The sequence below is a fragment of the Calypte anna genome, chromosome 13 (assembly GCF_003957555.1).
Source record: "Calypte anna isolate BGI_N300 chromosome 13, bCalAnn1_v1.p, whole genome shotgun sequence".
In the NCBI taxonomy this organism is placed as follows: Eukaryota; Metazoa; Chordata; class Aves; order Apodiformes; family Trochilidae; genus Calypte; species Calypte anna.
The window spans coordinates 7,623,970-7,650,698 of record NC_044259.1 but is presented as its reverse complement, the minus strand read 5'-3'; the positions used below and the strand labels follow the sequence as shown (position 1 = coordinate 7,650,698).

The 26,729-nt window shown below is 53.7% G+C and overlaps 1 protein-coding gene across 8 annotated transcripts in view; it reads left to right on the top strand.

Moving 5' to 3' along the window:
• Nucleotides 1-341: 341 nt before the first annotated feature.
• Nucleotides 342-26,729, top strand: part of ABLIM3 (actin binding LIM protein family member 3) — a 47,942-nt gene continuing 21,554 nt past the window's right edge. For 7 of the 8 annotated variants that reach the window (XR_003988129.1, XM_030459279.1, XM_030459278.1 and 4 more), the window contains exon 1: nucleotides 24,503-24,578. Coding sequence is in view for 7 of the 8 variants with exons in the window: in XM_030459279.1 (XP_030315139.1) it covers nucleotides 24,539-24,578 (40 nt within the window). In the remaining variant the exon portion in view is untranslated. Of the gene's footprint in view, nucleotides 641-24,502; nucleotides 24,579-26,729 lie in introns of those variants that run through there. The other variant, XM_030459276.1, reaches the window with a different exon arrangement.

Here is a 26,729-nt window from a genome sequence, read left to right as displayed (position 1 = left end):
GCAGGGCAACGGGCAGGACCGTGGGCAGGGGACAGGGCAGGACCGCGGCCCGGAGGTGCCCAGCAGATGGCGGCGGTGCCGAGACGGCGCATCCCGCAGTCGCCCCCCGGGGCCGGGCCGCCGCCCCCCGCAGTGCCCCGCGTTGTCTCCCCGGTGCCCCCCGAGCTGCCCCTCCCCGGTCCTTGGTCCCCAGCCGGCGGGGCGGGGCGGGGCGAGCGGGAGGGGGGGGGGGCGGGCAGGCGCGGCCCCCGCCGCGGTTCCACACCCCGGTATAAGAGAAGCGGCCGCGGCCGCGCTCCGCAGTGCATGGCTGCGCCTCGGTCCGACCGGCGCGGTCCCCCGCTCCCACGCGAGACCCTCCCCCGGGCCACCCACTCCCCGCAACCGTGACCTTGCCGTCCGGACGCTCGGGAGTGAGCGCGGCGGCGGGCGGGGACACAGCCCAGCTGGGTGCCGGGGCTGCCTCGGGATGCCTTAGCCGCTGGATCGCACGGAAATATTTCTCCTAGGAAGGAGAGAAACAGCCTCCTCCCACTGGCGGGAGAGCAGAGGAAAAAAGAGGATTTAAAGAGCGTCTTTGCCCCTTTTGTTGGATGAGAAGGACGGAGGGGGACCGGCACCGGCACGATGAGCACTAGCAGTAAGTACGGTTTTCCTTTGCCTTGAGGTGGGAACGGGGCTGGTGTTGCACCGATCTGGCTGGGAGGAACGGGAAGGAAAAAAAATGACATAACAGGGTTGACAAGCCTAATGGGATGGATGAATTTTGTGTTTTCCTGCTTGCCTTTTGCTGTCTGATAGGGCCTGGCTTTGCTGGCCCTTCTTTCATGTTGTCTAAGCCATGGTGCTTATTCCCACCAAGTACTTCTTGGCTTGGATCTCTGGGGTTTGGAGGGCAGCTGATGGACTAAAATGTCGATATGGAACACGGTGAGAGGGAGCCAGGAGCACTCTGACAGGCAGCAGGCTCACTTGCTGATGCTGCTGCCTTACATATAAATGGACTTTGGGAGCACAGCTGGTGTGGAGGAGAAGCAGGGTGAGGAGAGACCTAGAAAAAAAGGGAGCTGAGCAAAGCACAGGTGCAATACAGGAAAACATGCATCTCCTGCAGCTAGGGATGTGGGTGTTTCTATTGTGCTTGTGTGAGAGACAGGGACAGAGGCACTCATGTACTATGTATGCTTCTCTAAAGCAGCAGAGCTTGGAAATGTGCTGCATAAGATGAGAACTGGCATCTGGTACTGGTCTGGTTACTTCTGGTTTTGTGTCCTTGTTGCAAAGTCTGGAAAGATTGATCAGGTGTGATCAAGTCACAATCAATTTCTTTTTCCTCAGTGGTATTATGTGTGACATCTGTACCCACCTCCCTGGCACAGCTTTGGTGCATTCTTTAAAAACAGTGAGTCCCCAGCCAAAGGAGTCCATCCTGATGGCCACCTGAGGGTCATCTTCCTGGGATGACTTGCCCGAGGAAGTTGCCCTCCCTTCTGTGGTTCCTAGAGGCTATGAGAAGAAAGGAGAGAAATCCCTCAGGCAGAAAGTGTCAGAGCAGTGACTTCTCCATCACATTCGTGCATTGAGATTTCTCAATCTGAGGGCTTGGGGTGGTTCCCAAGTAAAACACTGTGAAAAATGCCTTGGCACGCTTTGAGGTAACAGAACAGGTGATTCCAGCTCTCTTGAGCTGCCTCAGAGGTGAGAAGTTTCCAGGTGCCCTCTGCAAGAGCTGCACCTGGGACAGGAGCAAACCCCTTTCCAGGGGAGCAGGGCTGGCTGTGCCCGGGTAGGAAAAAATTGGCTGATCCTTAGGGGCCTGCTGGATGCCTGATAACAAAGGGTTCTCCCTCTGCCTCATCTGATGATGACCTTGGCTCTGGTTGTGAAGGGCTGGGATGGCACCAGGTGCTCCTGGCCAGAGTGGTCAAATGGTGGGACTGTTAATCTTCCTCTAAGCCAATTTTGACAAATGTGTGTTGTTTCCTTTTGGGATTCCTTTCCAGCTCTTAATAGTCAGCTTGGCTGCTGATAGTGATAAGAGCTGTTTACGGCACTGGTGTGTTATGGCTGATTGCACCACAAAACTCCTACTGGGTCCTCCCCAGTACAGAGAGAGGTGCCAGCAACCCCAAGCGTGCTGCCTGCCTGTTGCTCTGGCATGGCTCACAAGAGGAGGCCATGGGGCAGGCAATGGAGCTGGGAGTCTCCTGGGAGGTGCTGCTGCTTCTGCCACTGCTTTGCTCTGTGACCTTGGGCCCATCACTGCTCCATGCATCAGCTTTGGCCTCTGCCAGCATCAGGTTGCCACTTGTGGCACTTGCTCAGCCTTTTGGGTGGCTTTACAATCTGCACAGCTATTGCCATGACCTTTTTCAGTAGCTGTGTGTTTCAGCTAAGGTTTGGGAACTTTGTCACAGCTGTTATCTCTTCCTGTGCTGTGGGTTGATTAATTACAAATTACTTAGCATCCTTTTGGGACCACACCTGATACACTTTTGGGACCACACCTGATACAGGCACTGTGCAAACTCTGCAAGGTAGTGGGCTCTGCCCTGTTAGCTTCCATACTTTTTCCTAGTTGCAGATGGGCTCAAAGCAGGGTTTGCCATACTCAAATGCTGGCTCTTGTCTGTTCTTAGCAATGTGATGGCCCTCTGCTGTCTGCTTCTGTGAGCAAGGTGTGGGGTGTGGGGTCACCTTTTAATTCAGAATGTTCTGACACAGAAGCTGTGTCCCCTCTCACTATTGCCTCACCCAGCTCTGCACATCCTTACCCAGCCTGGACCCCTCAGATCCATGTGCATGAGAGACAAAAATGGAGCCCAGGAGCCTTGTACCAGTGCCTCTGTGCCATTTCTGTTTTACCCCACTGATGCTATCTGGCAGTGAACTGCAATGGCTTTTGTAGCTCTTTGGTAGTGGCTCAGGGGTGCTTGGTGCCACTTGTTGGCTTCCCAGCCCTGCTTGCATCTCTGCCTCCAAGACATGGTCAGCTCTGCTGCTGTCTTGCTTTGAATTTTTTGGTTTGTTTTCCCCCAGACCCTGTGGTGACTGAGGGCTGGATATGGTGGGATACAACCTGCAGGCTCAGCTGCATTCCAGCCTCCCCAGTCTTGGTTTCTCTCCTGGAGCACAGGACTTACCTGTGCAGATGAGAGAAGAGAGGGGAGAGACACAGCAAGAGGACAGATAATGGATGAAGGCAGATTGCTCATGGGGTGGTGATGCACAGGTGTACCTGTGGCTGCAGCACCAAAACTTGGGGGGCTGACAAATCAATATTATGAGCAGCTGAGGATAAAATGCCACAATCTGATATGTGAATTCACACCACTGCTTTTTGTCTTATTTTTGGTGCATTTTGATAACACCTCTATCCTGTCTGAAGCTGACGTGAGGCAGGAAATGTGGGGCTGTGGGCCATGGCTGGCTTCAAGCCATGCTGTTGTGCAGAACTACCTGTGAGGCCTCCAGGGAACTCTGTGCAGGCCTTGCCAGGCTGTACAGATGTATCTCTGGTGATGCTGTGTGCACACCATGTGGGAGTCTTGCCTGCCCTTGCTGAGAGGACAGGGCTTTGCTTTTTCACCCTGGCATGGGTCCCAGGGCTGGAGCTCCCATGTCATCATGGGTCCCATCATGCAAGGAAGGCAAAGCCATATGGAAATTTTGTTTTTAAGATGAAGAGGAAAAGGCCCTTGATTTTTGAGTGTAAATTCATATCCTGAGGCTGCAGAGCAGACCAAGTGGCCCTGAGGGTGCAAGGGTTGTGCTAGCTGGAAAGGTGGCCTCTCCTCCTGGGTTCACCAGGTGTGTGGTGAGCATTCCAAGGGCATAATGTTGATATTTACATTGTTTATACCTCCCACTCCAGTTAGCACTGCTAATTGGTTGCAAATGGATTCATACGTTCATAAACAGATCTAACAGTGCTGCTCTGCATTTCCATTGAAGCTGGATCCTGTAGTACAAAGCCTTCCCCAAGAGAACATCCCTTAAAATTGCCCTGTGAAACCTCCTATCTGGGTTCAACCTCTCCCTCACACTGGCCTGGTGCAGGGTTTTAAATGTGATCAATCTTCGTCATCATTAAAAGGTACAGGGTTGAAGTTGTCAGCTGCCCCAGGGATTTAGAACTCTCTGAAATGACTGAATAATCCCGTCTGCTGCTTTGAAGGTCGCAGTTGGGTTTGGGTGCTGCAGGTCCATGTAGTGGGTACAGTCTGTGAGTAGGGGTCACCCTAGTGGAACCCAGGGGAGATGGCATTTGCACATGGTCCAGCTCTGTTGGGATGGGGTGGGGATGCTGGAAGTCTTGACAGGATCAAGGTGCCCCTTTTTAAGGGCTACCCTGGTTTGAGCAAAGCCACGCACGCCTCCTGGGGGAGGTGAAACCCTGGTGAACTGCTGTGTGGAACCAGTTTTGTCAGGTTCTGACTGAGTGTTGCAATGGTGATTGAAACTGGTTCACAAACTAGAGATCTTCCAGATTCCCTTCTGCCTCCAGCATGCACCCTGGAGATGGACACCAGACTCTGTCCCCATGGGAAGTTAATTCAGGGTGGGAGGAAGCAGTGCCATCTATTACTCCATCTTCTGTCCTCTGAGCAGCTTGTTGGAGCATGGAGAGCTCTTGCAGGGTGGAAAGTGGTTTCCCCAGACCATCCCACACCTTGGCACACCTCAAATTCCTGCTCAGAAGCTCTTCTACTCTCAAAGCTGGGCAAGGAGTCACAGTGGAAGGCTGGCTAGCTAAGCATTTGGGCTGGAAAGCTTTGTGCCTGATGAGCACAGCGTGTTTGCTTGGTTATTTTCATCTTTCCTAAACCATGCTCTCTGTTACATGGTGATCCACTAAGTTGTTACTCAGTAATCTCTGGGCACAGGTGGTTACAAGGTGTTTACCAGCCAACCCAACTCTTCAGTCCCTGTGTAAACAGAGATCACCTGGTGCTGCACATCCCCAGCTCAGTGATTCACCAGGGTGTCCCCACCCAACAGGGCAGGACCTGCTGAGGAGGACACGGTGTTTCTGCTTTGTTCCCAAGTGTAGTGAACCCAGAGGCATCAGTGTGATGGTTCAGTGAGTAGTGTTTGCATCTTGCCTCTGAGGAGGCTCTTGGTTTTGCAAGAGTGATGTCGGACCTGGGGTGTTATGGTGCAGAGGATCCTTTCCAGGCACAGAACTTGGGGTTCCTGGTCAGCACTGGTGCCTGTTTCATCTTAGCAGAGCTGGAGGCTGCCACAGGCATGGAATGAACTGGGGACAAAGCACAGTTCCAGTGGAGGAGGACCCAGCAGAGTCAGATGCTGATTGGAGCAGTGGTTCTGTTGCTGAGTCCCTGGGTTTATGGGAAAATGGGCACTGGCTCTGGATGAGCCCTCGGGCTCCCCAGAGAGCTGCTGGACAGGCTTTCTGCATTCAGTGGGGAAAGAGACAAGTCTCCAAGCAGAGCTTTTCCTTCTCTGGCAGGTTATCTCTGAGGAGATTTGTAGGAGAGTTTCAGTAAAGTTGGAATTGACTCAAGAGTTCAGGTGGGAGAGAGAAGAAAGGAGGGACATGGGTGTAAGGTAATCTTGCAGGAGATGGAAAGCAACTTTCCTGCTTTCCTCTCCAAACATAGCCATGAACTTTACCTTGGATCCATGTTTCTCCAAGGAAGGCTCTAGCACTGTGTTTTGCAGAATTTGGGTACCAAGGAGAACTCCAGGATCTCCCCCCACATCTTGCTCTTCTGAGCTGACACCCAAACCTGACTCTACTGCCACGAACAACTTGGTACAAATTGTCCTCTCTGTTCTCCTGGGAGCCATACCAAAGGACAGTCACCCACAGCACTCACTTTAGTGCCAGAAAATTCAGAACCCAGGCAGCTTCTCTCTGTCCTCAGGCTGGTGGACAGACTCTGTCCTCTCACCAAGCTTTGTTCAGGCTCTGCTTTCTTGGCAGTTTGCCTTTTGAGGAGCAGAAGCCATGGAAAGTGGCCCTGCAGGCCGATGAAGTGCATGCTATAAAGTCAATTGAAACAATTGAATTACTTCACCACGATGCTCTTATGAAATAAATAGCAAGTTTTCTAATGACAAAGTGCCAGTCAGTTTAGCCAGATAATTTGATTTGTGATGCCAACAGGCTGGACTACTGACAGACTGTCCTGCTGTCAGGAAGGAGTCAATGTGGTGCTCGTTGTTCTCCTCAAAGCTGCAAAGGAGTCAAGACAAACCCACCAAGTTCCTGCCAGACCCTGCAGTCCTGTCTTGATGGTGCCATAATGAAGTGGTTGGAACATCTAATTAGGTATTTTTAGACCACAGAACCTCTATGCTGTGAGCACTGCAGCACCTTCAGAAAGCATCCTGGGGATAGACTGGTGATGGCAAGGACTCAGCGAGAGTAGGGCCAAAAGGACTGTCTGAAGCTTTACAGGACCAAGCTGATGTAGTGTGGCAGCAAACTTGGGTGCCCAGTTCCCATTTATTTGATGCTGGCTCAGGTTTTTGGTTGGGCATGGCTTATCCATGCATTTTTCAGTTTGGGTATAGTCTTGTCAGTGCTTTATCAGTACCAGCCATAAGCCCTGGCCTGGGAATTGATTGTCTTCTCTGCTGCCTAGGGTGGAGACCTGGAAGAAAAAGGAGCTGGTACTACAGTTTCCTCATGCAGTCTCTCTGACCTTCCTTTCTTCTTACCCTTTCTAGCCTGGCAAGGTCCTCTGGGCCCCCAGCATCACTTGGTTTTATCTGTTCATGAACGTTTTACTCCACTTCCATTTTGAATCTTGTTTCTGGGACTAGACAACCAGGAAAATCATTGAGGGGAGGGTTTCTCAGTGTAAGAGAAGATGTGCTTGAGGGTTTGAAGCCATCCTGTGAGTTTCTGCGTTCGTTCTTGGCAACAAGTGGCATTTTGGAGAGCACTACACTGCTGTGGGGTGTGAAAAGCTTTGCTGTTGGACTGAGAGACCTGGAGCCCTTCCCCAGCTAAACTTGAATCTGTTGCATCTGAATTTGAGTTTCAGGGTTTGACTTGTTCTCCCAGTAGTGAATTAGATGACTGATTCTCAGGGACATGCAGCCAGGCTGCAGTCAGCTGCTGCTGAGTGAGATGAGCACAACCTAGAGCAGGGCTCAAAGTCTGAGCTGCCAAAGGGCAGGTGCCTGGCTTCTCAGTACAGCTCAGTGGCCTTCACACACACACATTTGTAGCATTTCACTGGTGTCCTGCACTGCCTGTCCCTCCCCATCTCTGTGTTTTGAACTAACTGACCCTGAAAATCTTGTTGCTTTCCTCCTGAAATCCACCCTCCTGCAAGCCTTGGAGACTCCTTTGTGCAGAGGAATCCCAAAGAGGACTGCCCAGCCCAGAGTTTTGTGAAGAGGAGCTAATTTTAAAGCAGCTGGGGACCGGGTGGGTTGTTCCCTGGCTCTTGCTGGGGAATGTCAGGCGCCATGGTGGGGATCTCCCACTTGCAGCTGCTGCCCAGCCTGGATTCTCAGTGGAGGCAGGGAGCATCCCTGCAGGGTGGCTGCCCCAGGGTGCCTGGGTTACACCCCCCAGTGAAGGAGTTTTCCCTGCTAAAAGCTTTAGGAGAGAAAGAGGAGGGATGCAAGCTGCTGTTGTGCATTAGGAGCTGCAGCCCATCCAAGCTCCAGAGCTGTGTCAGAGGGGTATCTGCCTCCCCCAGCAGCCCCTCTTGGAAAGAAAGAACTTTCTGGCTTTGGCCATGAGGCAGGGCTGCATCAGGGCTTGGCTGTCTGCTGCTGCTGTCCTGCCTGTCTCCTGATTCACTGACCCACTGAGTGTTCTTCCTGGGTAAAATAACCTCAGGATGGCTTGGGCACAGCAGTGGCCGTCTCGGTTGCTGAGTGGCTTGATGAGAGTGGCTGTGATGTCTGCAGCAGCTGGGATATCTGTGTGGCTACACCAGCAAACAGGTCTCTGGGATGCCCAGAAGGACCTACTGCATGTTCCCCTGGTTTGTTTGCTCTGCAAGCTGGAGATCAGCGGTCAAGTGCCTGCAGCAAAGGCATGGAGAGCTTCTCCTTGCCTGGCCCAGAGAAATAGGGACTGGGTCAGAGATCCCGGAGCTTCTCCGGGGGTGTTGCAGACCCCACTCACTCATCCCCAGCTGAAATGCAGCCCAGGTAGGGCAGTGCTGGGCAGGCAGTGTGCTGGGCAGCTTGGCACAGGCATCTTCTGCCATCCCAGCACGCAGCTCTGCTCCGGATTTTCCCTCTCTCTGCTGGTCTCGCAGCAGTCCTCCGAGTGTGATTGAGTACAGGCTTCCCCGGCTCTCGGCTCTGCCTGCACAGCCTCTGTCTCCTCTCGGATCACAGCGCCCGTCCCTGCGAACCCTCCCACTCTCCCTCCACTCGGCTGCCCTGCGCTGGGCTGGGGACACCCTGGCCGTGTCCCTCCCCATTGCTGAGCTTCCCCTACCTCCTCGGCACTTTCTGCATCAGCACCCGGTCCTCAGAGAATGGAGAAGGTGAAGCAAGGTAAGACGAGCTCCCTCTAACCTGCTGAGTGCTAAAAATAGCTGCGTCACCCAAGCATCGGCTGAGTGATGTGACCAAGTCCGGGCTCCTGGAGAGCTGGTGCCTCTGTTTCAGATACACACAAAACACTTGGTCAAAAGGGCTCCCGCCGGTGACACGGAGGATGTCGTCGCATTAGCAGGCTGTGGGACACCTCTCAGGTTATGCAGAGTGTAATCCCCTCTGGCAGCCGCCGGGGATGCTGTCCTGCGGCTGGGTCAGGGTGCCCGCCCCTCGCTGGCACCAGCAGCCACTGAGCCTTCCCCTGGCAGGGAAGATTTTAGCCACCTGCCCTCAGGTCCTGCCAAGCTGTGCTGGGGTATAGGTGGCACGGGTGGGCCAGGGCAAAGGGGTGGCTTTGGTACATGTGTCAGATCGCTGGCCAGATTTTTGGGAGAGAAGGGAGAGGAAGATCTTTTGTAGGAATAACCTGATAAAGGGCAAAAGTGGGTTTTGTGGTGCTGGTCCAGTGCCTGTATTGTCCCTGAATGCTTCTTCCTCCATCCAAGCTGGGCTGGAGGTTGGGGCTGATGAGGAAAATCCTGGTCTTCCCTTTCTATCCAGACTGTTGCCAGAAATTAATTTCTTGGGGCTGGCTGTGCCTTTGGGGGGAGTTTTGCTGGCAAGAGCAACATATCCCCCATTTCTTGACTGTCAGTTTGTGTGGGAACCAAGTGCAGAAGCTTACATGTGCATGGGCATATAGGGAGAAACCACAGCCATCTTCTCAGCAAGGAAGCCCTCCTTCAGCTTGATGATCCCAGCTCAGAGCTTTTTATTCAGTGAGAAAAACCATCCCTTCATATACCCACAGGTGCTACTTGAGAGGACTTAGACTGTTGTCCCACTTTCTGCCCCAGCTGCCCCTTGGGATAGGAATGGGTTGGACCTAATATTTCCCTGCTAGGACAGGGGTGCCTGGCAGTGAGCTGGCTGGGGAGAGCTGAGGGACCAGGCATGGATGTTCTCCCCTCCCTTGGTTTTGAAAAAAGTCACTGCCTGCATGATGAGTTATGTGGTGATGACTGCTCACAATGGGTTACATATAAAATCCCTCACATCCCTGAGGATGCTACCAGTTGAAAGCGTTTCAGGGCGTTTTAAAAATAGCCACAGAGGGGGAGAGAATGAGGAGATGGATAGGTAGGTGGATCCCTAATAAGGAGAGAAGAGGAAACAGCTAGAGAAGGAATGGAAAGACTCTAGTGAACGGCATGTGAGTGATTACTGAGGGAGGGGGTGGTGTGGTCACACTGAGCTGCATGCCCAGCAGGAATGGGGAACCCTATAAAAAGCCTGGCTGTGAGATGTGCTCCTTGCACGTGCAGGGAGGGGGATAGGGATGGGGTAAGCACCAGCTTGGGCTGTCTCTTCTGTGGGTGCTCAGTGCATTCTACAAGTAGCTTTTAAAAATAATCTGTGACTTGTGGGTGGCCTGGGCTGGCTGCTGCTGCTCTTGCGTGATGGCCCAAACATTTCTGGGCTCATCTGTGTTGAGAACTGCCTCTCTGCTCTTTATTTCTCTTGGGTTTGCTGCTGCCTGACAGCTTGCAGCACCCAGAGGCAAATCTGGTGGTGGTGGGACTGGGACTGGGGCTGGGGCTGAGTGAGGAGAATGTTACCCAGAGCTTGGCTGAAGCAGTGGTCCCAGAGCCACTGTCCCTTCAGTGGGACAGCCCTGCTCTGTCACTGCCACCACAGCATCTCCTCCATCCCAGGAAGAGGCTCCGGGCAGCTCTCCCCCTCACTCAGAGAAGATAGCACGGAGTGTCTCCAAGAAATGCTAATTGCTTTGGCTTGCACTTGGTACAGCAGAGCCAGTGGGCATTCAGAGCTCTTAGTCAGCTTCGAGATCTGCCAGATCCTTCCTCTCCTTCCCCTTGGAGAGCCGGTGGAGGTTCAGTGGCAGTCGCTGATCCCCACATCCCTGAGCCCCAGAGGAGCTGCGGGTTTGAACCCAATCCCCGCGGTCCCAAATACCCCGCGGCAAAAGGCACCGCGTGTGCTCAGCGGGCACAGCACAGGCTCAGATGAGCCCCTCTGCTGGAGGAAGGGCTGCAGGGACAGCGGGAATTCCCATCCTGGGGCATGAGGATGGAACTCCTGCTGTGGAGAAGACGGCAGCATTGCTCTTCTCTCTTGTCCTCCCAGCACCTTCAGCTGCTGCTTCTGCCCCTGCTCTGCCACTGGCAATCCAAGCTCTGCACGGCCGGGCTTGCTTGGTGCTGGGAAGCTCTGCTTGGCTCTGCCCCTGCTTGAACTGCAGGGAAAAAAAGGCTGCTAATAAGACTCCTCTGTCAAACTTGCCAGCCTGTCATATCCAGGCCATCTCCCTCTTGCTTGCTTGTCTCTTTTTTTTTTTTTTTTTTTTTTTAACTTCCTTATCAGTGAGGCAAATACCCAGGGAAGCAGAGGCTGGTGATGGGCTTAGCCCTGTTTGGCTCTGAGCTGGGAAATACTGAAGGCAGAGAGTGTGTGCTGCCCAGTCCTGACACTGGCCACACACAGTGGCAAAGGGTTGCCACTCACCTATGTGCCAGTCTCATTCTCTTGCTCAAGCCCACAGCTTTTTTAAATCCTGCAGCACAGGAGTTGACATCCAAGCCCAGCCACCCTCTCTGGGTGCTGAGGTCTCAGCCTTCCCTCCTTTGCCAAACACTGGCCTAGCCCCTTGCCTGGGCAGGGTGAAGAGGTGCCTCCTGCCCTGGCTGGATTCTGCTGGCTCTCAGGAGCTTCTCACCTGCTCTGAAATCACTTCTGGAGGAGAAGTGGGTGACACAGAGCCAGCAGCATGCTTCTAGCTGGCAAATGCCTGTTACCCTCCCCAAGGCAGGGGGTACCCCCAGTCCTGATCCCACCTCACCTGCCTTTTGCTGTGTTCTGCTGTGAGAGCATCCCACAGACATGTGGCAGAGCAAGGGCTTGCCAGGAGAGGTCATCTGTGGCTGCCCCAGCCCTGGCTCCCTGCTTGGCTGGTCAGGTGGCATAAAGGGTCCTGTTTGGGAAATAATTTTGTTCCTTGGCAGGCAGTTTTTTGGCTCATTTAAGCCCAAAAGAATTCACAACAAAGCACGCGTTCATTTTGCCCTGTTGAAAGGGGGCTTGTTCCCTGAAAAGTGCCAGCTCTGCTGGGCCTGGTGATTGCCTGTTAATTGTCACTAATGAGGAGCTGGGAGATGTGGCTTGGGGACAGACCATTGCTTCGACTCGGGAGGGACATGTGAGCAGGGAAGGGAGCTGTGACCTCAGTGTGGATGAGCTGAGCTGCATGAATGGGTTTGTTACTGGAGAATGCCCCAATTCCCCTGCCTGTGGCATGGCAGTGCTTAGCCTCCATTCCAGAGTGGAGAGCATGGAGGGTTAAGAGGATCTCTGGTGCTTACCGTACACAGATGGATTTATTTAGGCATATATATAGCAGGGAGGTGAGGTGGGGAAGGGAGGGCTAAACCCACCCTGTCCAGAAGGGAGGGTTAAATCTCTGGGTCTGAGCCATGGTGGAAGCACAGGGCTGCTGGGCGGCAGGACCTGATGGCAGAGCTTGGCTGTTTGCCTCCAGCCCAATGGTTGAAGGCTGTTTTGGTTGGTTTTTTTTTCCCCCAACCCTGATGAATGGCACCAAAGGCTTTTAGCAGGAGACAGCAGTCTGCCTGCCTGCTGCTGCCCACCCCCTTCCTTTTGAAGTCGGGTTTCTGGGCGTATGCAAGAGCTGAGGAGAGCATCAGTGTGGGAAGGAGGAGGGGAGAGGATTATGGCTGTGCCAAAACCCCTCGTACACTCATGGGTGTTTATTGTTCTAAATGTGCCTCATCCTCCCATGTCCCCCTCTGTCCCTGCCCAGTGCTGAGCCTTGCTTGGCTGGCACCTTTGGGCCTCATTACTGGGCCACCCTGTGTCCTGTCAGACACAGGATGTTGTTGGGGGTGTATGAAGCCTCTGAGAGTGTCATGTTGTGTGATCACTGGGATGGAGGTGTGCATTTCCCTGGAAGCCCTCCCTGTGCTGCAGCAGGTACAGGCACTGCTCTCCTGGTGCCAATCTCCTGCTCCAGCTGCTCCTGCACAAATTACTTCAGTGGGCTCTCTCGTCTTCTCTTTGCTAAAATAGCTGTGCTGTTTCACACACTACTTTTTTGGGGGAGTCTTAGCATACACCCTGGGTTGCCTTGCTGAAGGTCATCCCAAGGTAAGCAGCCTAAAGATAGCTCCCCACTTGTTCCTTGTCTGCAATTCCTATGCTTTCCCACTCCATTGCTCCCTCCTGCATCCAGCCTTTGCTCCATGACTGCAGGCTGTTGCCCTTTCCTTGGTTTTTGCTATTTCAACTCCTTTCTTCTCTTTGCCTTTTTCTCTCTTTCTCTCCTGTCAGCTTTGTTTGCCCTGGCTGTGTACCAGGGTTGCCATGGTGACTGCCAGAGCATCTCTGCATCCCAGAGCAATGGTCCTGTGCCTGCCCTGGCCATGGGGAGTGGCAGAGCACCTTCCTGCTCCTCAGAAGGACCAGCTCTGCGTCCTCCCAGGGACTGAGGTCCCTGGAGACATCTCCTGCAAGACATCCTTCTGGCTGGGGAGGTGACAGGTCAGAGCACTGGGTGGCCCTTGCCAGCTCAGGATGGGGCTGTGCAGCGTTGTGCAGGAGGCTAGGGGAGGCACTGGCAGGGCTGGCTGTATGGCACAGCTTTCCTTGCCACTTGCTGTCAGAACTGTTAATCCTCAATAACTATATTTTTAATGAGCAAATGCTACTTAAGGAAAAGAGAGGAGCTGCTGAGCCCAGGCAATCCATTTAGGTTTAATGGGGCACCACCACCTGCCAGCAGAGAGGAATATAAAACAGTATAAGTAGGGAGCATGTGTGCACCTTTCCTCTTGCTCTTGGGAATAAGCTTCCTTTTCCCACCTCAGGAGCCATGCTAATTCTTCCCCTGTTGCTGTGCAAGTGGCTGCTGTGACTTGACCTTGCCTTGGGAAGGCTCAGGCCCCAGGGTGCAAACCTCCTCTGTCCTTGGATAAAGCATCCTCTGGGTCTTTGGCTGTGATGTGGAGGACTGGGTCTGGCAGTGGGGACTTAGATGCATCCCCTGGCCACGTTCTGGTGTTGGGGGACACAAGTGGAGCTGAGGCTTGGAGGCAGAGTGCAGCTTGTGGCTTTCTGGTTCTGCTTTGCAGATCACAATGTATCTTTTCAGTATTTGTCAGAGCTTCTGTGCCCCTTTCATGAGGCTAATTAGGATGACATGTTATTAGCTGATTACTGGGGAAATGTATATTTACTGAGGATTTATTCTGGAAACAACATTAATCTCCTGTATAGTTGCTAAACCCCCATAAATAATCTGATTTTGATAATCAATTGCTATTGCACCCCTCCATAAATCTCAATTAAATGCACATTTAATTCACATAAAGTTGCCAAATTTGCTTGTATGTTTCTGTCCTGCTGTTTGCCTCAGGCAGATGTCTGTATGTGCAAGCTCAAGTCTGTTTATCAGACAGCCTGGAACCAGAATGTGGTTTGCCAAGGCAGAGCAGTTACCCTGACAGCACTGCTCCCCTCCCAGAGTCCTGCATGGAGAGCCCAGCATATCCTGGCTTCCTGCAGCCAGAGCTGCTCAAATGAGCAGAAATGCTTTGCAAACGTGACTTTTCCCTGTCCACTCTCCTTTTGCTGGGAAATGCAGGAGCAGATGTGGGAAACTGCACCTGGAGCAGCCTGGGCTTGCCTGAGGTGCGCAGGGTGGGTGTGCCAGGGGGAGGTGCAGTTACCAAAACCCATCCAGAGGCTTTCAACAGCACTGGCCTGGGATGGAAACTGAGGTCTTGATGGGCTTGGTTGAGTCCTTACCATCCCTGGGCTGGCTGCAGGGATTCTCCAAGCTTTGGTGCCTGTGGATGGGTGAGAAGAGGAGGATGTGCTGCAGAGAGGAGGTGGCTGGCTCTGGTCTGGAAAATCAGCCAGTTTTCTGGTTCTGCCAGTTTCCATAAGAGCTTACAGGCATCAGCTGGGTTCTGTGCTTTGTTGGGGCCACACTGATTCATTTTATCCTCTTGGTTTTGCAAATAGTACACAGCACCAGAGAGACACCCAGAGAGGGTGCACCCCAGAGAGGACAAAGATTTGGACTTGCTCTGGCAGAGCTCTTGGGGTGCTGGTGAGCTGGGTCCCTGCTGGGGGACGTGGCAGGAGTGCTGCAAACCTCCTGTTGCCTTTCATGGTGTGGGGTTTTGATCCTCACCTGCACTGCCTGGGTGCTGGTCCTCACTCGTGCTCTTTGGAGTGCATCCTCCCCATCCCTGCTGCCTTGGCTGTGGTGCTGGGAGCATCAGCTGGGGCTGTTATGATCTCTGTGATGAGGTCTGCAATAGGGCATCCATAAAAGAAGTGATGAAGCTGTTTAAATTGCTGGGAAGGCATCTACTAAGATCTCCTCCTGAACCTGGCTGGAGCCCAGCCTGCTAATCATGGTGGTAGGGGAAATACACAAACATACAGATGGCAAGAGGAACAAAAACTGCTGTTTTTTTAATATCAAAAGCTCAGTTTCTGTCCAACTGAAACAGACACATGGCAGAAGCTAAACACTAACAGCTTTGGAGGAGATTGCAGTGCCTTACAGGAGCTCTGGGAGCCCTTGCAGAGCACAGAGGGGGATCTGACTCTGCTGGGGCAATGGAATGGATCTGAGCTGCTGGAGGAGGATCAGGGAGGCCAGGCTGGAGCAGTGGCTTACAGAGAGGCCTCAGGTGACAGGGCCCCTGTCACCACTGTTGGCCAACACCTCATTCTGTACTTTGGGGTGCTTGCTGGTAGAGGACTGTCTCCTCAGGGGCATCCTTCTGTTGACCCCTTGCAAAGAAAGCCAAGGGGCTGTACTCTGCAGATCTCCCAGAAGATGCTCAGAGATGGAGAGATGGGCACCTGGCAGCAAGGAGCTGGTGATGCAGATTTTGTGACACTGTCCTGAGCAGCCTACAAGCCCTTGCTCCATCCTGTAATGCCTGTGGTGCCTGAAACCTGTTATTGGACACGGAGCTCTCCCTGGTGAGGTCCTGTCCCCCCTGCACCCCATCACCTGCACAGCCCTGGTGCCTCCCACACTCCCCTCACTCCCCTCTCCAGCACCCATATGCATGGCCAGGTGTCTCAAATAAGCTCCATGGGGGGTGGGTGCAATCTTTTTATGACCACTTAAAGGCTCCATTTGTTACCTTGAACAGAATTAGGGCTGGGATCACAGAGATTAAGAAAAGCAGTAAACACTCTCTGTGCTGTGTGGCTTGTGGCTATAAGGACCCCACTGGGGCTCTGCTGAACCCTTCTATGAATGAGGGTTTGCCCAGTTTTTGTGGAACAGTCCATAGTTATTCACTGAGGGTGGATGTTGTGTCTTGCAGTCTCAGTTTGCAGGCAGTGAGGTGGGTTAGGATGTCTGTACTGGGATGTGGCAGTGCCCTTCGTGCTGTGGTCCTGGTTGTGTTGTACACCCCCCCCCCAACACCTCTCCAGTCCAGGAGCACAGCTGCTGAGAGCCCAGTTGTTCTAGAAAGCACCTTCCCAGTATATAAGAGCAGACAGAGGAATTTGAAGCTTTCTGGGGAAGCTCCTGATGGTGTTTTGCTGCTGGCTCTGAGCTGTAAAGTCATCCCCTGGAATGGGGCTGGCTTGGAGGGTGGCTGGGCTTGAACCTTCTGTCCCTTTGAGCACACCCTGATGGCATTGAGACTGCTCTGTAATATATACTCCTTCTCTACATCCTATTTATGGGGAGATTGTCCCCTCTGTGACGCCAGGGCTCCCTTTGCCAGCTGTCACCTCCAGTCTGAATTCCCATTTCCATTGCATTAATATCTATACAGTAACTCAGGATGGAGATTGGATTTCAGTTCCCTCCCCAGAGGAGAAAGAGTTAAAAATAGCAAATCCAGCACCCCTCATTCCCTTGCTGTGACGTAGTCCCCCAGGTTGGAGTTACAATGCCAGCATGAGTATGGTTTAAAATAAAACAAATGAGTGTACTGCACTCTGCAGAATAGGAGAACAAGCTTCACGTTGGAGAAATGACATGGAGGAGCTTCTGGTCTTCTAACCTGTGCCTGCAGAAGGCAAGAATTTCTCTTCTTTGCACTGGGCTGTCTGTCTAGAGCATCCCCTGCAAACCACTGAGCTCTGGGTCAGGTGCATGCACAGCAGTGATCAGGGCAGAGAGGTGCTGGGCTGGGCAGCACTGTGGCCCTGCTGAAATAGCAAGGTGGGGGGGTGGGGAATAACTGGGCAGATCCTCTCCCAAAAGCCCAGACCATGTTAGCAACAGTCTGCAAGGTGGCTGGTTGCCAACCTACCTCTGTCTCATCGAACAGGGTTGTTTCTCTGATCTGGTATAGAAAATCCTAAATCCCCCCCATTTTTCATACTCAGACACTGGCCTAGTTAAAAAATGCTGGCTCCTGGCTGGCTTTGTAATATGTTAAATATAGCAGCCTTCATGGGTTTGATGTATGCACCATATGTTTTCAAAACTGCAACAAAATCCATTGGGCTTGTGGGTGGAGGTTAAAGGGGAAAAGCATTTCCATTCAGGAAGCTGCAAATACCAAACACAGCAGCAGCAAACAGAAAAATCTCCCCATGCATCAGGCAGAAATAAGCTCCTCTCTGTCCTGCCTGTCTCCAGCACATTCGGGTGCATGGGAGGATCCAGCCTGAATGTTTCCATTGTGTCAGCTCCTGTCCTGGACACCCTGGCACTGACTCCATCCACAGCCCCCTATGAGGCCCAATGGGGGATGTCACTGTGTCTCAGACCATCTGACAGTTTCTTTGCCCTTCTTACTTCCTCAGAAAACCCTGTTGAGTTTTGGGGTTTTAGTTGTTGTCTTGTTTTGGTTTTTTTCCATGGAGTGGGACAGATTCCTCTGCCTAAAGCTCATCCAGGCTGCTGCCTCTTTGGATGGCAGCAGTGGGCAGGGGAGAGTCCCCGGGGCTTGCTGTGTTCCCACACAGCACATATCGCCTCCCAGCATTGAACACAGCCTCTATTTAGCAGAAAATTTGGCTTCTGCAAAATGACAAGCTAATTGTTTCCATCTTTTGGCCAGGACCTTGAGCTCAGTAATTTCTACCCACACACATCTGGCACCCCTTGACTCTAGGACCTGAGTACACCTGCATCTATGGATCCCCCCAAACTGTCCAGCTTGGTTAGAGCAGAAAATAGCCACATGTGGGCTGGGGCTGAGTCCAGCCCCTACTGAGGTGCTTGCCTTCTGCCTTCTGGCTGTCCAGAACTGCTGAGGGAGCTGCTTGGCTGTGTCTGTGCCTCACCCACTTGTCATGCCTCATGAATAAAATCTGGGGGAGGACACAGGCTCTGGCCAGCACCTGAATACCACTGGAGACCACCCTGCAGGTCCTTTCCCTGGCCAGCATTACCCTGGACTGTGCAGGAGAGCCAAGGGCAGCAGTGGGGATGAGGAGGCTGGGGGGATCCAGGTGGTCTGAAGCTCCTGCCATGTCCCTGCTGGAGGTGGCAGCTCTCACACCCAGAGGATAGGTGGGATGCAGTGGCCATATGATGGAGAAGGGTGTCAGGGGATGGGGGGATGGATGCAGTAGAGGAGAGGATGTGGAGAAGGCTTTCATATTTGCTGTTCGCTCTGCAGCATCCCATTGCACTGGAGATTCAGGACTGAGGCTGTGTGTCACCCCATGGGGATGGCAGGGTCCCAGGGGCAGAGGGAGGCTGCTGCCACCAAGGTTTTGGCTGTATGTTGCAGCATGGTCTCCTCCAGAGAACGTGGCCTTTGGTGGTCCTTCTGCACCTGGGATCCACAGAGGGCCTCCAAGAGCAGCCATGTGTCTCTCTGGCTGCTTGGGTGGGTTTGTGCTCCCCCAGATCCCTGTCCCAAGGTAATCCCCACCACAGCTGTGCTGTGGGACCCAGGCAGAGCTTGAGCCATAGATGTTCAGTGTATACGTGTGCTGGATGCACTCACCAGCCTCACACCCCCTGCTCATAAACAATTTAGTTGTATCTATAGCAGCTCAGGCAAGGTTTTTAAGCTGAACCAGATGTAAGGATGAAATCCCATCTTCAGCCTCTCAGCAAGGATCCCTCCTCTCCTGCCTCAAATAAACCTTTCTGCAGTCCCAAATGCTGATCCCAGAGAATGCTGCACATCTGCTGGGGAAGCAGTGGCTGCTGGGACCATGGGCAAAGGGTGCAGTTGGAGCAGCCCCAGTGTGGCAAGGGATGCCTGTGGGTGTCTGGGATGCTGGAGAGGGATGTGTGCCTGGGTGAGAGGGCAGGAGTGTGTTTGTTGGCTCTTGCTGTGCTTCTGGCCAAGTTGTCACTGGTTTTGTGTGTAAAAGGATGGGGTTTGTGCAGTGGCATGGAGCCTCATCTTGCCTCTCCTGGCAGGTGCTGCAATGTCCCAAAAGGCTGTTCCCTCCCCCCTCCTCCCCCAACCCCCTGGTGCCTACTGCATCTCTCCATCACCCTGAGCTTTGTGGCTGTTCCTTGTTGCTTCCTCAGACCTCCTGAATTGTAGCTGACCCTCAGAAGTGAGAAGCAATTCCTCAAGACAGACCTGTTCTGGCTTTCTGGGCCTGGATCCAGCATCTTAACAGCCTTGCAAGTGAAGAGCTGAGGGGTGTGCGTGCAGGCATCTTCTGGGGGCATCCAAGTGTGTGTCCCCTGGGGTGGTGGTGGGGACACCTCTGCTGTTCCCTGCTGGGGTGAGGGGGAGAGAGAGGAGCCCTGGGCAGTGCACGTGCTCTGGATTTGGACCCCAGGGATGCCCGTTTGCTGTCTGCATCTTCCATCTTCTCCTTCAGGTCACACACATTTGCCTCTCCCCTCCTCTTTCCCCATGTGGGAGAAAGAGAATGTTTCCCTCCATTTTTCTGGAAAGCAAAGCAAATCGATAGTTTCCTGCTCTCCTGGCCACCCTCACACAGCTGCCCAGCCCCACAGCAGCTTGTGCCACCATCATGCCCTGCCCAGCTGCTGGCTCTGCACTGCTTGGCTGGCTCCCAGACCCTTGGGTGGCACCTGAGCTCCTGACCCTGAGAGCTGCAGGGTGCTCTGGGGTGTCTGAACCGAGCCCTTGTCAGCCCTGCACATCCTGTCAAGACTGGCTGGTGGCACCAAAGACACCAAGTTTGGGGTGAAATTGTCTTATGCAGGCACCTGACTCTGGCTATGAGAAGCTCTCAGTGGAGCTGGGATCTGGTCCTGCTGTGTTGCTCCTGGGGCCAGAGCAGCTCTGATGTGGTCCCCTGCACCCCTGCTGCACTTGATACCTGAGCAAAACCTATGTGCTTTCCTGGCAAGGCTGCTCTTGAAAGGGGTAGGAGACACCCTGGACCTGGCAGCATGAGTCTTTTGGTAGCTATGAGGGGATGGATGGAGGGGTGTATCCCATGTGCTGAGGGAAGCACCTCTCTTCTAGCCCCAGAGGCAGTGGGGGCTTTGGACCACTGCAGTGGGTCTGGATAGCCAAATGCTGGGGAGTTGAGCCCTGCTCAGCCCAAAGGCATGTTTGGCTGCCAGAGCTTGTGTTCAGTAGGGCACCCAGTGAGGACCACAGCAGTCCCAAGAGCCTCACAGCCACCTCTGGGTGCTGGCCATGTGGACAGCTGCTACTCCCCAGCTTCATTATCAGGGTGGCTGCCCCTTACTGGGCTGTGCTGGGACTCCTTCAGGAGGTTGACCTTGTGTCAGAGAAGGGCTTGAGCTTCTGGGCTGTGGCTTGCTAATGTTCTCAAAAACATTATTTTACTATTTTTATATTATTTATTTTAATATATATTTTAAGAGGAAGGAGGAAAGCATTATTTTAATGTTTTTTTATTATTTATTTTAATATATATTTTAAGAGGAAAGAGGAAAGCAGCTGCCTGGTGCAGGGCAGAGGGGGGCTTCTCCTGCCTGGAAAGGGGGCAGAGGGGGCTGCTCCCAGCTCTCCTGCTGGAGCTTTCCCAAGACAGGACCCAGCACCAGCCCTCCAGCAGCTGGGAACTGCCATGCCATCCTCTCCTCTTTGGCATAACCCCCTCTTCCAGGCTCAGCACAGCTCCTGTCCTGGGCAGCCATGCATTTCAACCAATATTAATTAAAATGCGATCCATCCTTTCTCTTCCTCTCCCCAAGACACCCAGAACTGCTAAGATATTCTCAGGGATAATAGGAAAGAGGAATTAAATAGTTCCTGTGAAATTAAAGCTGTACCTTTTGGAGATCTATTGCAGCTCCTGGAGCCTGCAATTCCCTGTTGAGTACTACATCTCCAGCCCCACATGCAGTGGGAATACAGTGCCTGGCTTGGGAGACTGGAGAAACTCTAAGATAACACAGGCAGCTGCAGGGACTCCAGCCTTCAGTGAGCAGATTGCTACACCAGGGGCTGGGGGATCTCTGAGCAACCAGAGGGGCTGAGTTCCTCATCTCTGACCTGTGGGGTTGTTATGGCACTTGGTGTCAGTTCTGGGATGCATCCTGCTGTTCTGGTACGATGGGTGCTCTGGGTGGGATACAGCATGTTAGGATAAGAGGAGCAATATTACTTGTTGAATAAGGCTCCTGAAGGAAGCCTGGTGCTGGCAGGAGGCAGGCAGCACCTGGGAGGATTTTGCCTGCAGCTCTACGGACTGTACCCAAAAGGGACCCTGCCCGTGGGAGGGGGCTGCTGGATCAACACCCTCACTCCTCCCACAGCACTCAGCTCCTCCTGCAAATCACTGCTGTGGGGCTGTGTGTGAGGTAGGGAGCAGCTGTCCCAGCCCAGGGGGGCTGAGCATCCTACAGATACTTCTTGGAGGAGATGAAATGGAAGCAACTGCATGGTGCTCTCTTAATCATTGGAAAAAAATCCCTGGAAGCCAGTTGCATCCCAGATGGAGGGAATCTGGCAGAGGGAGGCTGCCCTTATTAGGGATCCACCTTATTAGGTCCTTATTAGACTGCTGCTCTCCCTCTGGGGTCCTGCTTGCACCCAGTTGCTTGAGGGTCTGTGGACCCAGGGCTCTGCTGGGAGCAGCTGCTGTGATGTCTGCAGCCAGGCAAACATGCTAGCACCACGAATCCCAGCTGCAGTTGCAGTTCAAGGAGATCCTGTTGCCATGACAAGCTGTACAAGTATTGTCTGGGAAGAAAAGACCCTGGCAGCACTTGGAGATGTGAGGAAAGCAGCCCACATGAAGGGCAGAGACATGACCACAACGGAGTTACAAGCATCTGTGTTCAACAGCACACATTAAACTCCTCCTAACACGTGTTACCCTCCTGCATTACACCCCCAAGACCTCCTCCCTCACTCCAGCCCCCTCCCAAGCTGTGTGCCTCCTGAGCTCCCATGCACAGGGATGCTCAGCTGTTCTCCCAGCCTCTCACTGCTCTGAGTGTGACAGTCACTGTGAGGATGCTTTGCACAGGCTGGCTACCTCCCCATGCTGCTCCCTGGCTGAGCTGGGATAGCATGCTCCTTGCCTTTCCAGTTCTGGGTGACCCAGGGAATAGCTGGAGAAGCTTGGGAGCGCTACACAAGGCTTTCTGTTGCTATCCTGCTCTGCACTGTGGTCTTCAAATTTCCCTGCAGCTGTCAGATTGCAGAACTCGGTGCTTTCAGCAAACCGGGGACATCCTGGGACCCCTCTCCCGGCACAGCCCGTGGCCTTGCTGGCAGGGGAGTACCCAGGGGGCTGCAGATTTATGCAGGGGAAGAGGTAAAACCTGGTTCGGCGGGCAGTAGGGTCTGTGGGTTTCCCCAGCCCATTACAGCCCTGCTGGGGATGTAAACATCCTGCAGGCAGGCACAGGCACTGCCGGCAGCCGGGTCAGTGCAGAGACAATCACAGGCTTCCTCAGCACTCGTGTTTGGAGAATAATTTCCATGAACACAGCCAGAAATTAACTCTGCTGTGCAAGCAGGGCCCTCAATATTCACTGCTTTTTTTTTTTTTTTTTTTTTTTTTTTTTTTTTTTTTTTTTTGTCTATCCACTTTCTGTCTCTCCATCCCTCTTTCTGTTTCCCCTTTGCCTTTTCCAACTGTGTTTTTTACTCCCCTCCTCTTTCATTTTGGAGCAGTAACAGTGTGTCTCTTGCCACAGACCTACTCACACCTTAGCACATGGTCCTGCCATGACCTTGCTCTTAGCACGAGGCTTTGGCACCCATTTGGGCACCTCCCTGCATCCCTGTCCAGCCACCACTCAAGTCTGTGTGACAGGGAGAGTCACAGCTGCCTTCTCCCAGCTCCAGCTGACAGGAGCTCTGGGGAACCCCCCAGCAGTAGTTGCTTTGCTTCCCAGCCAGCACAGTGCTGGGAGCTTGAGGAGCAGAGCAGGAGATGCTGGATCTGCCCACTCCCTCCAGTGTCCCACCAAGGGAGGTGACACGGTGCAGGAGTGAAGGGGGTGGGGGACAAGGGGATAGCGTGACGCAGGTGGAAGCAATAATTGACTGTGATTTAATTAAGGAAGCCTAGAGCTAGATGAAGAACTGTGACACAGTGGAGGTTTTAAGCCACAGATGGCTCTGCCTGGGACCTGGGAGAGGAGAGGGTGGTGTGATCATGCTGGAGGTTTGTGATCCTGCCTGCACAACTCCCTGTACAGACCAACGGGGCTGTTTTCTGATAGCTTGGGAATACTCTTGTGCCTGATCCATGAAAAGCAGGTGTTCCCCATTGCTCCCAGCCCATGCTCCCTGGTGGTGCCCATCATAGCCCCATCCTGCACTGCATATGTGGGGACATCAGTGAATGCCATGCAAACACTGGGAGAAGCAGCGTCCTTCCAGGCTCAAACCATCCCAACAGGAGATCCATGGTACCTGCCAGTGTCCCATTCCTTTACTGGGAGCACCTGGCTGCTCCAGCCTTAAAAACTTAATATCAAGTGAGGAATTGTGTGATACTTCTGGATTTTACTTAGGGGAAAGATCAGAAGAGAGAATATTTTGACCAAAGTTAAATACATAGTTTTCTTCTTGATCAAGATGACTTTTGTCCTCAGGAGCTGGATGGAGAGCAGGGGGCAGCTGCCTGAGCCAAGATGGCCACACAGGTGTCACAGCAGGTGCTGCACTGCTCACTGGATCTGAACCCCCCAGTTGCTGCCCCCTTCCTCTATTTTAGGGGTAATTCAGCAGATCCTCCAGCTGGGCCACCAGGACTGCCATACCAGGGTGTCCCCCCGGCCATCTCCTGCTGACAGGCTCCAGCACCTTTCCCCACCCTCGCCTCCCCGGCCAGGAGCTGGAGCAGGCTCATTCCCAAGGAATGGGGGGGCAGAGACAGCTCTGCATCAGCATCATTTGACTCTGAGCTTGTCTTTCCCTTCCTCCCCGAGGTGTTTTTATGGCTATGGCTGAGCTCTTTGGCCACTGTGAGACATCAGGCAGGAGCTCTCAGCCTCGCTACTGATGAGAAACCCATACTCCACGGCTGCTGGAGCTCCCACCCTTCCTCTCCAGCCACCCTGGGGACACAGCACGGCTCCTGCCTGGAGGGGAAATCCTCCCCCTCACGTCCCACAGGGCTCGGATCGGCCGGCGGGGCTGCTTTCCAGCGAGGCAAAAGCATTTGGGATGCAGGCTCCTGGAGTTCCCCCTCTCCCTCCCTGCATCCCAGCGGGGGTTTCTTTTACATCCCCTCGCACTCCGCCCCCAGCCCAGCACATCACGTCCCATCACTGGTGCTTCACCCCAGCCTCTCCCTCAGCCTCCTGCACTTCCAGAAAAATTCCTTTCTGGCCAGTCATCGCCTCGACACCTCCGGGGCCAGCGCTCTGGCGGGGTTGGGCTTCCTCTTCCTGAGCCTCCTCCCTCGCCCCTGCCGTGCTCCCAGCCCCCTCCTCGCCTTCACCTAGTGCCAGGGCATCGGACAGGAGGGCGCTGGGAATGCCCGGGGTTGGGGTGCCCAGCTCCCCTCGCCCTCCCCGCGGAAGCCGTATCCCCCCCTGGAGCCAGCCCCATGGTGACACCCGCTCGCCCCTCGCTGCATGTGCCGACCCCCAGCTTCCCAGGATAGCACCGCCTCTCGTAATTAATCACAGGGTGAATGCTTGGTCCCCTTCACCTGTGGCTCTCTGAGCACTGTGCAAGTATTAATTACTGGTAATTAATTAAACCAGCCTTCCCCATGCCCCTGCGGAGAGGCTGTCTGATAAACATGCTAATAGCAAACACGGCATCGGGGCGGGCTTGCCGAGCTGGGTGGGAGCTTTCATTTACCTGTTGCTAATGGTGCAAACCCCAACACCCGTAGCTTCTACTTAATTGACCTTCCTGGAGGGCTGGGAGAGGGAGATAGGTGGGAAACCAGCAAGACCCAATCTGATCCCAGGAAGGGATGATGGGTGGATCTTTATAAATGACCCTGTGTGCCCTGTTCTTGCACCTTGTGTTCCTGGGAGCTTGGTTCTGGGTTGCTGCTGGGGTATGGGGGGGGGCGTGGGGGGGTGTAGGTCGGTCCGTCGGTCCGTCCGTCCGTCGGTCCCCAGAAGCTGTTAGAGCTTGCTTTGTGTCAGCCTCTCAGCCCTGAGCCTGCCCTGGGGGGCTGTGCCCTATTATCTGCATCACCCGTCCTAGGGGGAATTCAGTTTCTGTCTGCCCCTCCCGAAGGGCCCAAAGCCTTTAGAGGCAGTGCAAGGGTTCAGCTGCTCCTCGGTGGAGGGCTTGGGACACCGTGCAGGAAGAGGACAGGAAGGCAAACAAGGTTGTTGACCCTCCTGCAACGGAAGGTGGGTGCTTTGGGAGGAAGGAGGGGAATTGCCGGGGATGTGGATGGGGAACCTGCAGCTCGCTCGCTGCAGCGGGGCTTGGGCAAGCTCGCTCTGCCCTCCTCGAGGACAAAGCTCCTCTATACAGCCTGGGGTGTTGTGTGGGGACATTCTCTCTCCACCCACCGGGTCACAACCTCCCTTGCTTGCGTATGGCTGCTGCTGTCTGTGAAACTGCGCAGGGCACCGATCCCTGACCGGAGGTGCCACCTTAATCTGGATCAGTGGGAAATCTGTGGAGTGCCCACGCAGCCCCGGAGCAGCTCCCTGCCCAGCCATGGCCACAGCAGCTCCTCTGGCCCCACAAATCAAGCGCTCCCCCAGGCATGGTGGCAGCCCTGGAGGAGCCCAGCCCTGGGCAGCCTTTTGTGCTGTGTTGTAGAGCATAAATTAATTAATCCCTGAGCAAAGCCAGCTGAATTTCCCACTGTACTGGCAGAAGCTGGAGCAAACTGGGGAGAGATTAGGGCATTCCTGGGGCAGCTCCCACCCCCTCACCCTGACTGCTGTACCTTGGCCTGTGCAGCCACTAATGCTACTTAGGTTATTACTGGATTATTTTGGTGTAATGAGCTTTGCCCTGTTCAGCTGTCCCTCTGCTCAGAGGTGTTGTGATGTGTAATACTTCCTGTGTGAGGCCATGAGGCGGGCAGCTGCCTGCTGGAAAACAAGCACAGCCCTGGCAAAACAATGCATTAATGTTCCCAGAGAAAAATTCCAGCATGGGCTGGAGGTTAATCACAAATCAGGGAGCTTTTGGCTTAGGGCTTGAACAAAGCTGGCAGGCAGGAGGACGATGGTGCCCTAAGCCGGGTCCTGACGCATCTCTGTGGGCACAAATAGGAGTGACTGTATCAGTTTCATCTCTGCCAGTGGTGTAATGCAGCTATAAGCATCTCTTCCATCCTCCACTCTTTCCCACTGCCTTCCCTCCCATCAGACCTGTTAATGCAGGGGCTTGGCAATGTGTTGCTATGGACACCAAGAAGTTTCCCCTAGAGACCAGAAGCTTGGAACAAGTGATGTCTGCATTTTCTGATACTGAGTATTTTTTTCTTCCTTTTTTTTTTTTTTTTTTATTTTAGTGTTTGTTAAAGTGATTAATTCCCAGCCTTTCACCCCACCTCCCTCCTGCTTTTCTCTCTGAGCTTTGTTGATTACCATGGCTGTGTCCCAGGGCTTGGCTCCTTCTTCATTCTCGAAGAGGGTGCGAGCATCAGGGTGCGTGGGAGGAAGTTTCAGTGCTGTAACTCTTGCTCTGCTGTGGACCCCCCCTACAGAAGAGATGCCCCATCTGGCTCATCCTCAGGAGATCCTGCTGGGTCGGGCCTGGGTCCCCCCACACTGCAGTCAGTGACAGCCACTGCAGGAGGTCCTGGACCCCTATTCTCAGGGCTTGCACCTCCCTGCT